We start from the raw sequence: 14,569 nt of genomic DNA, 5'->3' as shown, positions 1-14,569 counted from the left end.
GTTCAACTCCTGGGTTGGGAAGATCCACTGGAGGAGGGCATGGCAACCCACTCCAGCATTTTTGCCTGGAGAATCCCATGGACAGAGAAGCCTGGCAGGCTACAGTCCATAGGGTTGCAAAGAGTCGGACAGGACTGAAGTGACTTAGCACGCACGCACACAACTAACTTGCAAAATCCTGAGGGATTAAAACATTTGACATAGTAGAAGGTGTTTATTAAAGATTAGCTGTTTATGTTGCTGATGTTTGTTTGAGTTAATGACCTTTCCCTCCATGGCAGCATTTGCTGATCCCCACAGGAACATATGCCCACATCTCTATACCTTTCCTAGATGTGGGGATCATAATTGGATGACTCATTTAGAACAATTACCAACACAGAACCATAACTGTATATCTATTCATAACCTGATTTGATGGCATCTAACTGCAAAGTTAGAACCTAAAAGATGAGTGGAAATGAAAAAAAAAAAGAAGTTGCTATACTAGGGCTTCTTTGCATTTGAAATTCTATCTACAATATCAGGTGATACTCTCTTGTCCATTTCCTTGTATCAGTGTTGTGAGTGTCACCCGGATATCAGTACGGAACTCAGTACTTAGTTTTCCCTACTCAATCCAGAAATTGTGCCATGTTTGACATGTCATCTACGAAAATACAGAGAATTTCAATCCCACTGGGGCAGAGAAAATCTATGCCCTCTGAGTCCATCCTTGAATACGAAGATCAATAACACAGACACAGAGAGAGCTCATTCATTTTAATAATTGAGTGCAATTTTGATAGTTCTTCCCAAGAATTATCTCCCAGGCCCCCCCCCTCTCCCAAACTATTCACACACAACATCTACAAGTATTCAAATTAATAAACACAATGTTGCAAAAGCAAAAGAAATAAGAAACGCCTTCATAGCCTTGAGATTAAAAATAATGCTTAATTGTTCTCTCAGTAACTGTTGCTAAATACTAAATCTAAAAAGGCTGCAGGGGCAGCTGGTGGCTGGGGAACAGGAAGGAAGCTCTTATAATGACAAGCGCATTTATACTCATTTTTCATCTTATAACCAGGATAACACAGGGCGTAACTCTCTGTGTGTCAAAAATAGAAAACCCTGGAGAAATATTTTCAGAGCAACAAATGAAGCTGGTTTTACTTATGCCACATAGGGAGCAAGGGCCCAGATTCTCAGACTCCCTGTAACCCTGGTCCCCCTTCTGGCTCGCACTTTGGCATAAAGAAATGAAACCACAAACATGGAGCCTGAGTCATAGCAATAGCACAATACAAATTTGTTGAATGAATGAACTGATACCTCAGGTGCAGTGTGAATGGGGTGGACCTAAGTTTCTCTTTGAAGAAACAGTCCTGGACATCGTGGGGAAATGACCTTCCCAAAGCAAGCCTGACTTGATGCCCTCAGTGCCCTGGGCATCCTGGGGACCCAATGGAACAACTGAGTTCTTTCTAGTTCAGCTTGGTCCCTGAATAGGTCCACTCAGCATCAAATTTGTGGCTAGAATTTCAGATTCAATACCTTATGTGACCAAACTAAAATGAATATGTGTATGGCTCCTGCAATTACATTCAATACATACAAGACTTTAAGAAATCTGGGGTAGAAAATGACCCCCTTCCCCTACCCTTCCCTTTTGCCTTTTTTTTTTTTTTTGGCTTTCTCTCACTTTCCTTCTATTGTCTTCCTCCTTCCCTCCCCTTTCCTCCTAACCTGGCCTTCTGCCCTTCCCCTCTGCTCCTTTCTCCTTCTTTCTCATTATTAAAGTTGATTACTTCTAAATATCTGTGGCTGCAGAGAATATAACAAATAAAGCTGTTTTTCATTCCCAGAAGTAGGGGCAGTTACATTAACAGTGATTTAGAGATTCTTGAACTCATGAATATCCAGAATATTCTATTGGAGCTAGGGATTTAGTTTCTGGGATGTAAATTTTATTATGATCATGACGATAGAAGGATAAATCATTAGTTACACTAGTAAGATCAATTTTCCATGTGTATTTAAGTAAAATAAAGGGTGGATGCTATTTAAAGCAGCTGTCAGATACATACTTGTCACAATTCTTAATTTCAAATTCACAAGTGCTGGCTGGAGAGGACCGTTTTGGGCAATAAATTAGTTTGCATTTCTTTCATAGCATCAGGAGCAGGACTAAAGGAGCCAGCCAGAGTTATGAGAGGAGTTCATTTCTCTGCCTCCATCTCCCTTTGGTGCAATGCTTCAAATAAGAGTGTTTGGACAGGACAACCCATTGGTTACTAACCTTAGCCTGTTCTGTACCCTTAAGAGAATGAGGCTCGTTTGGTCAACTAGAGTATCAGAAGTGATTTCCTCAGATAATACTGTTTAAGGCTTTCCGTTGATTCTACCTTGGCACTGTATGGTTCTAAATGTCTTTTCACTCATTCATTCAGCTAACTTTCAATGAGTATCCACTCTCTGCCAAGCACCAGTGTAAATGGTGGGTCATACATACATCCAGTCAGTCTAATATTCTTTTTTAGGAGAAATCTCTGACCCAGTTAGGCTGCTATATTGGTAAACTGGAGGATGTCATCACTATTAAGTGATGAATCATTCTCAACATAAATTATCTCCTACTTGGAAAGTTTCCTTCAATAGAACAATAATGATAACAAAGATGACACAAAAGGGAATATGAATAATTATTCCCTGGTTTGCTTCTTCTTTGGGGGAGCATGCAAACCAATTTCCAGGCAACCTGCTATTGCTGAAAGATCACCAAACCTAGAGTCAGATGGCCTAGAGCCAGTCTCATCTTAGGGAGGTTACTTCACCATTTTGAACCTTTTTTTTTTTTTCATCCTGAAAAGTGAGTCTGAGAATCTTTGCCCTACCTTTCTCTGGCATTACTGTGAAGGGGAAAAAAAAGGAAAAAAAAAGTTTATATAATTGCTCTGAAAACCATAAAGCTCCATACAAATGCAAATTTATCACCATTAAAAATCTTTGACATTCCTCTCAGGGAAAATCATCACATCATAGTTCCTTTTTCTTTTTTTTTTAAAGGGAGGAACTTATATTATCCACTAGCATTACTTGGTTATTCAGTGGTACAACCCACATTTATTTCCTCAAGGAAGAGACCAGTTAGAAGTTTTCCTTGTTGAAAATGAAATGCACTCCCCTGGGGCCAGAGTCGGAGTTGGAGATGCACTGCTTATTAAGGGTGTCAGCCAAGGCTTCCGGTCCGCAGAGGAAGACTCCTATTCTGGTACTTTTGGGGAGAAAAAGAGAAAGAAAAAGACAGTTTTAGGCTTTGGGATGGGATCAATTACAAAGCACATGAGGAGATTTCCTACTGATTTTAGGCCTCAGAGCAGAGTCTCCTCAGCTCCTTTGTCTTTCCACAAATGACAGAGTTCAGGTGACCCTTGGAAGGGTGGCTTGGTCCTATTTATGGGGGCAGCTGGCTACTTCAAAAGGCAGCTGACTTTATTGAAAAAAAAAAATGACATTCAAGCAAGGTTTATGGAAACTTCTACCACAGAGAAAATGGTGGTGAATTTGTGAGCCTGTGGTCTACTTCCTTTCAGGGCTCTGTGTTCTCAGACACTCCAGCATCTTTTTAAAAAAAAAATTATTTTTGACCACACCATGGGACATGTAAGAGCTTAGTTCCCTGACCCAGGATCGAACCACACCCTCCTGTATTTGAAACACAGACTTTTAACCATTGGACCATCAGGGAAGTCCCTCCAGTGCCTTAAAATCAGGAACAAACCCGCCTTAGGAACGGCAACTCTGCTAACAACTTGGTGTGGCTTTGTCCTTCAACTTTTTAGACTCTAAAGCCTTGTTCCTCTAGCCGTGGTTTCAGACCAGAGCCCTGGTGTCAGCTTTTCAAGAATTCATATTATTGAAGTAGGTCAGCTGTGTTTTTAAATTGTTATGACTTCACAATTTTTTCAAATCTGCCCTAAAATATCTGTTTGGCTTAAATGTCAAAGCTGTGATAATTTGTTTTTTGATGTGACTGTATTTCCAATTCCTTGTTCATGTTAAGATTTCAAGAAAACTCAAAAAGCCATTCAAAGCCAAGAATGGAGATTCTTGGGCCCCACCCCACATATACTAAATCAGCATTTTAAAAAGCTCCTCCAAGTGATTTACATGTTCATTAAAGTGTAAGAAGCAATGACATAAAGAGTGTATTTATGGTGATTTCTTGAGTTTATCATGTGTTCTAACAAGAGAAAAGATCTCCTCAAAGCTTCATAATGACTAAAGCTTTAGTGAGGGCAGGAAGGACCTGGGGTATCTGTCAACTTATGATCTAGGACCCAAAAGCTATACATGAAAATGGGGCCAGTGTCTCCTTAGTAAACAATATAAATCTTGTTGAATTAATAGAAGCAGATACATGAGTGAAATTTAGGAGATAAAAGCAAAGAATTGAGTTATGGGCCTACTTGGGGGCAGCAGGGTTCAGAAAGCCTGAGGTGGGGCCTAGGAATCTGTTTGGAACTCACCAGTCAATGTTGGGTGTGATTTAAAGACTTCTTAAAGTGAGAGATATTTAGAACCTTTTATGAGTGTGAATATAGTTATCTAGATATTTTAGTTTCCAGAATATATAAATTTAGCTGTGTTTGGGACCTGCTGCTTTACACAGACCGTAAGCCTCAAGAATACTCTGTTGGGGGAACTCCTTACTTGGGATGTTGACTTCCAATGGTCTTGAACTCGTTATCCCAGTTGGGTCGTCCATACAAGGTCTTTTGTTTCAGGCCTGTGATTACATCTTTCTCCTCGTCATGATGCATAGCAAAGTGACTGGCCTGCAAGAAAGGACATGAATTCAGAAAAAAGAGTCATGCTCTATAAACACACACAGATAGACTAACATATCCCACAAACCAAGCTCTACCCATTCTAAATGTACATATATGAAGCAAGGCATTATGCCAGAAGCTAGACGGTCAACAACACTGAACACACTGATTTCAAGCCATTTATAGTCTAGAAAGGGAGACCTTGAAGTAAAAAGGTGGGCAATCCTGTTTGTAGACTAAGGTACCATGAATGCCATAGAGGAGGCACAAACATCTCCATGAGAACAAAGAAGGGAGGACAAGTGGAGGATATGTCTCAGGGTGGCAGCATTTGAGCCAGACTTTAAAGTGTGGGTACGATTTAAATTCTGTTTCACTGTTTTTCTCTCTGCAGTACATCTAGCAGTCTGTCCTGAATATACTCCCACTGTTTTGAGAGAATCACTAAGAATTAAGACAATCATAGATTCAAATACACTCATATTTTGCTAATGTAATGAGACATCAAACCAAGCCTAAAGCTATTAATTGTGTGTGTTGGGGGGGGTGGGGGGTTGCTTTCTGTTACCATTCTAGGGAGCCTCAGTTTGAACCACAGGTATTTTTTGGTAAAAATGGTTAATTAAATTTAACAATTAAATCAGATTTTAAATTTACTGGACAGGGGATGGATAATGGGGATGGAAGAGGTTAAGAAGGGTGGTTTCCCTGGTTTAATAATCCTGTACACACAAAGTTTTGCAAAGCAAGATAACTATTTTTCAATGCAAAAAATTTCCCACTGGGGGGAAAAAAAAACAAAAAACTGGCTTTTGAAAAAAACAGAACTGCAGAGCAATTTATATATTATACATTTTTCCCCCTGGGTTTCATTTTTATCAAAGTCTGTTTGTCGCTTTGTCTTTAAATTGGAGAAGTGACATCCTAAAACCACTTTTTCTAGAGCAGCAATTTTCATGGTCATGTGGCCCGGGACCTATGTTTGTGGGACCTACGGGACCTACAAAACTTTCTGAAGACTTGGAGAATTTATGATAGGCAATATGCCAAAACCTGAATGAGAAGAAGTCAGTTTTCACAGGTACAAGGCACATGTGAAAAATGTCTCTGATGAGGAGCCAGTGTATGGGTGTGGCCAGTTGAGCCAGTGACCAGAAACTCTTGCCTTAGCTCCTCACTCAGGACGACAGTTAGGCTGCTTCTGGGCCAAGTCATTAATGTTTGCTTATTTAGAAACACGTTACCTGCTAGGAATCACTAACTTGTTTCTAAGTTTCTCAGTCTCACCACTTTAGACATTTGAGGCCAGATAGTTCTTTGTTGTGGGGGGTTGTCTCGTGAATTGTTATCTTATCAATACTTGTAGCTGTAATTGTTTTATCCATTGAAAATTCACAATTTCATTGCTAAATGTCTCAGGAGGGAGTATATATACATATGTGTACTACACCCATGTATACATATATACATACATATATCACCTTCACTAGATATATACTGATTTATTTGCAAATGATTATCATGAACTACTGGAAGTGGCTAAGAGTGCAGGTCCTGGAGCATTTATTACTTGGATGCTCTTGGACAAATGACCTAAGCTGTTCTGGGCCTTGGCTTCCCTATCTGTAAAATATGGATAAGGCTAATAGCTACTTATAAGGTGGTTGTGAGGATTTAATTAGACAATCTATGTAAACACTAAGAAGAATACTTGGCACAAGCATATGCTTAAGAATTATTACCAGTTATTATGACTCCTTATTAAATATATTATGTATATTATAAAACATACATAATACAAATTAAAGGAATATATACCCATATACATACCCATATATATGCATGTGTATTTATGGGCTTCCCAGGGGGCTTGGCGGTAAAGAATCTGCCTGCCAATGCAGGAGACCCCTGGGTCTGGAAGATCCCCTGGAGTAGGAAATAGCAACCCCACTCCAGTATTCTTGCCTGGGAAATCCAAGGGACAGAGGAACCTGGAGGGTTACAGTCCACGGGGTCACAAAAGAGTCGGACATGACTTCGTGACTAAACAACAGCAACATACATATGCATGTGTATATATATATGTATATATATATATATATATATACACACACACACATACATACACACTAACACACACACACAGAAAGAGAGTGAGAGAAAGCTAATATTTTCTTTTCTCCCATAACCCAGTGGATCATCTTATCCAACTGGTTCAATACCCCTGGGTGGGGCATTGCTCTAACAAGGTCACAGTCATGGCTCTGACTTCTTTGTAGGCTCCCTAGCTTTGACCTGTCCCACAGATACCAGCTTTGAATTTAGTCTCAACAGTCTGAACATATGGGCATACTGAGTCAGAGTGAATGCGGTGGATCACCTGAACCCACTGACTATTCTTAAAACCAGTACACAAGACACTCCAGTAGCCAAAGGGAAGTCGGTAAGCCCTGGGTGCTATGGGACAGACCTGAGATTGGGGATCTTGTCCTTACCTGAGACTCATCCCAGCCAGTGAGGCAGATGTTGTAGCTGAGGAAGTCCGTGTTGTTCTTCTCCTGCATCTGTGTTTCCAGCAGCTGCAGCAGGTCCGCAAACCACTCAAAGGCATGTGTGTCCCGGCACAGCCAGTAGAAGTAGATCTGAGAGGGGAACAGACCGTGAAGCAGATTATTTGCTGTTCAGTCATTCAGTCATGTCCAACTCTTTGCAACCCCATGGACTGTAGCATGCCAGGCTTCACAGTCCTTTACCATCTTCTGGATTTTGCTCAAACTCATGTGTATTGAGTTGATGATGCCATCCAACCATTATATATATATATTTTATTTTTAAATTGAAGTATAGTTGATGTATAGTATTATACAAATCACAAGTGTATAGGAGAGTGATCAACAATTCCAAATGTTATACCCCATTTATAATTATTATAAATCATTGGCTATATTCCCCATGCTGTATATCCTTGTAGCTTATTTTATTTCTAATAGTTTGTATCTTTTGATCCTCTCCCCCTATGTTGCCCTTCCCTGTCCCTTCTCCCCACTGGTAACCACCAGTTAGTTCTCTATATCTGTGACTTAAGTAGATTATATTTAAATAGACACCTATCAGCATTGACATATGGATTTCTACCCTCCCACCTTCCACTTTTCCCTGTTGCTCAGAATGCCTAGAAACATAGGTTTTTAGAAAACTCTAGATATTTGACAAACTAGCTTGCATGAACCTGTTCTGGCCTTTACACAGCAGGATAGTAAATAAACAGCTTGTTCTTAGAAATCTGTAGCTTAAGAAGAAAACATGAACCCACCACTTGCCCCCTGGGGCTGCTCTTGCCCTCTCAGAATTCCTCACTTCCTTGGACTCTCCTTTCAGAAAGATCAGTAGGATGTAGATGAGCCATGGTTGCCACCATGCAACTTCCCTGCCTGCTACACCAGACACCTCTGAGTTCTAGGGGAAAAAGTAGTTCTACCCACACCTCCTCAATATTGAAAAGAGGGGAAGGGAGAATGAAAGTCAAAGTCAGCTCCATGTGCCTATTAGAGGTTATCTCTCAGGAAGATCCCCTGGATAAAGAAATGGCAACCCACTCCAGTATTCTTGCCTGGGAAATCCCATGGACAGAGGAGCCTGCTGGGCTACAGTCTATGGGGTCACAAAGACTTGGACACAACTTAGTGACTAAACAACAACAGTCATTAGAGTGACTCAAGCTTTATTAAAGATGTTGTTTCTCAGGCAATGAAACCCAACTTACATGGGACCAAAAATTCCCCTGGGACTTTACTCTGAGGAGACAGTCATATAAAGTAAAAGTGTCATGAAAGGACATGTCTCCTGCCCTCCTCCTGCAAATAAATGTGGGGGAGGGGTGACTGGAAATGGAATCTACCTCAATATCTAACATAAGATGATAGAAAAATTATTCTATATCCTCTCAACGGAACATGAAGGACTCATCAAAAATGATTATTAGCAAGCTTGTGACAACACTGAAAAACACTATATGTTTCCAAAAGGGTGGGACATGAAATTGTACATACTCAATATATGCAGCTTTCTAAAAATATATAAACAAGTGGAAAAGTGTTGGAAGAGAATTTACCAAAAGGAGAATTACTGGATTGGGATTGTGAACACTTTAGCTCTCTCTCTTCTGAATTTCTAGTAATACCATGCAAATATGGTATATTACTTTCCATAATAGGCCTGCTTCTATGGTATATTACTTTCAATAATAGGCCTGCTTCTATAGAAACACACTTATTTGTTTGTTTGTTTGGTGGTGCTGCGAGGCTTGCGGGATCTTAGTTCCCTGACCAGGCATCGAACTTGAAGCCCTTGGCAGTGAAAGTACTGAGTCCTAACCACTGGAACACCAGGTAAGTCCCAGAGACACCTTTAATTTATCAAATAGCCCTTTTGTGAGAAGCCTGCCTCTCTGAAACCACCCAGAACTTGTCTTCACTTCGTCTGATCTCTGCCAGCCACTGCCCTGACGGCTCTTTGAGGCTTCACTTGGCAGAGTGTGATGACTAGTCCAAGCTCTCTGAAAAAAAGAAAGAACCTACCTTTTTGAGCCTCAGATTTGGGGCTTTATTGCAATATTTGTACCAGACCGACTTGAGGATGGATGCAAAGGGCGTAACCCCGATCCCTGCTCCCACTAACATCACCACCTCGTAACTGAACACGTCCTCACTGGCAGTGCCAAAGGGCCCGTCAACAGCTATCCTGGAGGGAAGTATGGGGGGAGATGGTTACACAGATGTCTTGCTCTTCACAGGCAGAGGGGGCACACATTATCACTGGGGGTGTGCAATACGTCACTGCAAACCGGGAAGATGTATTGATGATGTGGCACTTTCTTCTGTGAGACGGCTTTCAAGTAACCAACTCGGTGTGAACATTGGGGTTGGAAGTAAGAAGAGGAATTTTTAGCTAACTAAATATTTAGCTAAAATATGCGGTAACTCTCGGGGGTATTTTTTCCTGTACCTCCCTTCACACATCAAACACACACACACACACTCACATACACACTCACACACACATGTCTGTGTTTTGCCAGGGCAGCCCACACTTGAAATTCTTGCACATTAAAGTGAGAAGTTTTCCATGCTATAATATCTTATGAATTTATTATCTCCACTTTTCATTTGTCTAGTCATTGAGTTATTTGACCAACTTTTCTTCAGCATCTACTAACGCCTGACGCCATGTTAGGCATGTGCGAAGAAGGAGGCCAACTGAGTAATATCTGGCATGCATGCATGCTTAGTCACTTCAGTCACGTCTGACTCTTTGCAGCTCTATGGACTGTGGCCCGCCAGGCTCATCTGTCCATGGGATTCTCCAGGCAAGAATACTGGAGAGGGTTGGTATGCCCTCCTCCAGGGAATCTTCCCGACCCAGGGATGGAACCAGAGTGTCTTATGTCTCCTGTATTGGAGACATATCTCCCTTCAAATAATGTATAGCAATTAAATTTTAAGTATAGCTTTGATTGAAAGTTAATATACCTTGACCTTGACCCTTACAAATGTAAAGGCATTAGGGAATATTCATGATTAACATATGATTCAAATATTTTATATTTTACATAAGATTTATACAGATATGCATAAACAGCTTCCCTGGTGGCTCAGATGGTAAAGAATCCACCTGCAATGCAGAAGACACAGGAGACCAGGGTTCAATCCCTGGGTCGGGAAGATCCCCTAGAGAACTGAATGCCAACCCACTCCAGTATTCTTGCCTGGAGAATTCCATGGACAGAGGAGCCTGGTGGGCTACAGTGCCTGGGGTCTCAAAGACTCGGACATGACTGAGAGACTAACGCTTCACCACATGTAAGATGGGGAACACAGAGATCGTTACCTCTGTTTGCAGAATCTGTGTGTTTTGTTAAGACTCAGGGGCTACTGGAGTAAGAGATGGGAGAAGCAAAACTATTTAGTGACATATTTTCCTGAACTCATGCACCTTTGTAACAGGCACTCTGTACTCACTTTGGTAGTTTCCAGGCATCTTGAAACTCCTGCTTATCACAGCCACAAGCTTTGAAGAGTCCCTCTGTCCAGTCCCCCACGATGCGGATATGGATGCTAAAGAAGTCTTCCTCAGGGGCAGAGGTCAGGGTGAAAGGGTGCCACTCCAGCTTGGACACCACGGGACACTTGACGAAAATGTATTGGCCCACCTCCATCTTGAATCCTTTCTTCTTCATCTGGAGCTCGATGGTTTTGAAAGGGTGAGTGACCACCTATGGAAATAAAACATGTCTCTGGAAATGCCCCTTTCTCCCAGTACTTGTCTTGTCAGTGTCTGTATGGATAAGAGGCTGAGCTAAGAGGCCCCACCCAGGTTCCTTCTTCAGGGCCAACAGAGTAGTTCTTTCAGCAAATGAATCTCTAACTGGGAATAGCCCTTGACTGTAGCCAGTGGCCCACAATGAGCTCTGATGCAGGGACCCAAAGGCCTGGCCCTTCTCCTCACTTTGGGACAACTCCCAGGGGCCATCCCAGCTCTAGCACTTCCTGTAGGATCAGCTGAGGCTGCAGTTGCAACCACTTTGACAGCCACCCATTTTCTTCCCCCAGCCCTGCCTTTTTTTCCTTTTACAAGTTCATCTCCTGAGAACACGCCCCGGATAAGCCTTCTGCATGCAGTTCTCTGTCTCTGAGTCTTGGCTAGGGAATTCAACCTAAGACTCCGACTTACTGTGATTTTTTTTCCTTTAAGAAATCAAGGCAGTAGCTAGAAACAGGAAGAAGAGATGGTTTCCTATTCAGCTTTCCTGTTTCCCCAGGGGGATTGATCAAGAGCCTTAGCAGCCAGACAGAGGCAGAAGGTGACCCCATTCACAGTTCTATAGCAACGTCCCCCAAACCAAGCCTAAGGTGCTGGTCTGTCTTTGTCCCACGTCCCACCTTGAGCCTGCCTGATTTCATGCATTGTTTCTGTTTCTTCCTACTTGGGGAGTGCACTGTCCATCTCTCCCAAAGCCAGGCCCCATCCACCCATTGTTCGTTCTCCATGTACCTGAATGTTCATAATAGCTTTGTTTACAATAGCAAAATAATTTGGAAACAGTCTAAATGCCCATCAACTGGTGAGTTGGTAAATAAAAATAAAAATAGAACACAACAAAATGCTTTCATTGTAATATGCTGTTCCCGTGATGATTCCTGAGATCTCAGGAGGACTTTATATGTACAACAGAAAACAAACCAAGGGACATCAAAGGAAAGGAAAATCAATAGAAACAAAATAGCAGTCTCCTAATGTTGACTGAGGGGCTTCTCTGGTAGCTCGGTGGTAAGGAATCCACCTGTGACGCAAGAGACACAGGAGACACTGGTTCAATCCCTGGGTTGGAAAGATCCCCTGGAAGAAGGCATGGCAACCTACTCCAGTATTCTTGCCTGGAAAATCCCATGGACAGAGGAGCCTGACAGGCTACAGTCCATGGGGCTGCAAAGAGTCGGACACGACTGAAGGGACTGAGCACAATGTTGACTGATACTGCTGAGCTTTTCTTTTCATGAGTGAGGAGTAGGAGAATACGAAATTCTTTTAAGAAAAATTGTCAAATGTTTCCAAAATTTGTGATTCAAATATAACTTAAATGACAAGGCTGCAACCCATGTCCCTTCATCACTGAATTAAGGAGGTGTAAAGCTTCATTTTGAAAACAGAAAATAAAGATTGATGAAAATGACTTCGAAAATTATGCTGCTCACACTGCAATTTTGTGTGGTGAACATGATTTTTACCATAACGCAATGTTGCCACCACAGGCGACGCTGGGATAGGAGGGAGTAAAATGTCCTAGTGGACAACACAGTCACAAAATACTTTTGGAGAGTACTTCGTTTCTTACATGTGTTGACATGAGAAGAAAATGGATATTCATTTTATTCACAGGAAAACAAGTTTGCCTTAGAAATAGGCCTAGCAGAAATACTTGTCTGGTTAGTTCGTTTTAGTCTAGTAAGGGAAATTTTGTGGTTGATCTTTTTGCTGATCTGTGGGCTTTTCCTCATACAATATAAATATCATAAAAGGAGAACTGTTGTGGCTTCCTATATTTCAAGATCTCCATTGCCAGCTGGACTACGTTCCTATGACCTGCCATAGAGGTCCAGAAAGAAGAGGTAGGTGGACAGGAAGGTTTTGTGTGTTTTGCAAAAGCAACCCATTGTAAACTTTGGTAAATACTTTTTGAACTGAATTGAATTCAATTTTATTTGATAAAATAGTCTTGTCTGATGTTTCCTGAAACTATAATAAGGGGATTCTATTTCTATTTATTTAGTTAGATATTTATTTATTTAGTGATAAGAAGTGGCATTGACATGAGGGGAATAAACTGATATATATTTGAAGTTACCAGACTCAACTTTCAATGAAGTTTAGTTAGCTTACTGAAGACTTTGAGGACATTAACTCTGACATTCTGTTACTACATACAAAGCAGAGAAGGAGGCAAAGAGGACCTGGGGAATGATCTCTGTTTCAGTAAGACCTGCCCTGGTTCCCTGATTTTTTCGGCATCTGAATATTTTAAGGCTCAATAAATGACCTTTGTGACCTTTTGAACTCATCTCTTTTGCTCCTTTACTCTTAACTAATCACATCATCCCTCATGCCTCTCCCCTTAACACACACACACACACAACGCAAATTCATTTACATAAAACATTTTCATTCATTTTTCAACAGAAAATGTTAAATTCTAGTTTCCCCAATGAAAAGGTCCAATCATTTGACTATCAGGCTAGGGGCATTGAAACAAACCATAGGTCATCGCTCTGCCCTAAGTTTAATCAAAAGAAACCAAGTAAAAGACAGTTCTGACAGTGTTGTAGAGAACTTGGGTAGACTTGTCCATGATATAGTTAGATAGTCATTCCTAAGCCAGTGCCTACCTTGGTGATGACCACCTTCTGTTGAGATCTCCAAAACCGTACCAACCTCTCACAGAGATACAGGAACATGGGACCCACTATCCATTTCCAAGTCTGTAATCAGAACAAACAATGAAAAAAAGCATGTGTTAAGGGGTGGTAGTTAATAAAAGATTCACGAGGACAAAACATTTTAGAAATGCAACTAACATTTGTGGGCTTGTTTAAATATTTGATATTATATTAGTAAATTTCTTCCATAAAAGAATGCATGAAAATACCTGAAGTTAAAATAAATTTCTGAGCCAGTAAAAATGAACATTCTCTTTGGTCACATTGGGGAACTATATCTACAGTATGAAACTCTCCCAAGAGGAACTGCCCCAAGAATGGGATTTCCTCCTACTGTTGCAATAGGAGTTGCAATAATCCTACAGCAGAGTAAAGTTGGTTTCGGAATTAACGTTTCTCTAAAGGATAGCATTTCAACAACATCATATTTTTAATGTAACATTGCAATTACTTTCTCTTAGTCACGTAGTCAAAGCTTAACTCATCACAAGATGAGAAATTTCATGTAAGAATTTAGCTGTTTCTCCAATATTCTTGCAAGTTCTCAGAGCAATGTACTTGCTGAATAGGGACAGATCCAGAGAGTTTTAGCTTTTTCTAGAGTCCCCTCTTGTCAGAATCTGCAATGTTTCAGACCACTGGAATTACTCTGTGGCATTGTTGGCTGTCCAAAATTATTTAGACCAAACAGATCCATCCTGGGATTCAGTCAGTTAGGTTCCTAGTTGAATATCTGAAGTAGCAAAGAATTTTAGAAGGTGATAT

At 41.0% G+C, this 14,569-nt stretch overlaps 1 protein-coding gene across 1 annotated transcript in view; it reads right to left on the bottom strand.

Moving 5' to 3' along the window:
• Positions 1-747: 747 nt before the first annotated feature.
• The window catches only part of LOC113887580 (cytochrome b-245 heavy chain), a 34,051-nt gene continuing 20,229 nt past the window's right edge, over positions 748-14,569 (bottom strand). The window contains exons 8-13 of the mRNA XM_027534764.1: positions 13,754-13,846; positions 10,832-11,085; positions 9,392-9,554; positions 7,310-7,456; positions 4,696-4,820; positions 748-3,256 (exon numbers count right to left, since the gene is read on the bottom strand). Coding sequence (XP_027390565.1) covers positions 3,130-3,256; positions 4,696-4,820; positions 7,310-7,456; positions 9,392-9,554; positions 10,832-11,085; positions 13,754-13,846 — 909 coding nt within the window. The 3' untranslated portion in view covers positions 748-3,129. The remainder of the gene's footprint in view (positions 3,257-4,695; positions 4,821-7,309; positions 7,457-9,391; positions 9,555-10,831; positions 11,086-13,753; positions 13,847-14,569) is intronic.

The sequence above is a fragment of the Bos indicus x Bos taurus genome, chromosome X (genome assembly GCF_003369695.1).
Source record: "Bos indicus x Bos taurus breed Angus x Brahman F1 hybrid chromosome X, Bos_hybrid_MaternalHap_v2.0, whole genome shotgun sequence".
Classification (NCBI taxonomy): domain Eukaryota; kingdom Metazoa; phylum Chordata; class Mammalia; order Artiodactyla; family Bovidae; genus Bos; species Bos indicus x Bos taurus.
The sequence above is the reverse complement of the archived record's forward strand: the minus strand, read 5'-3'. Positions and strand labels throughout refer to the sequence as shown.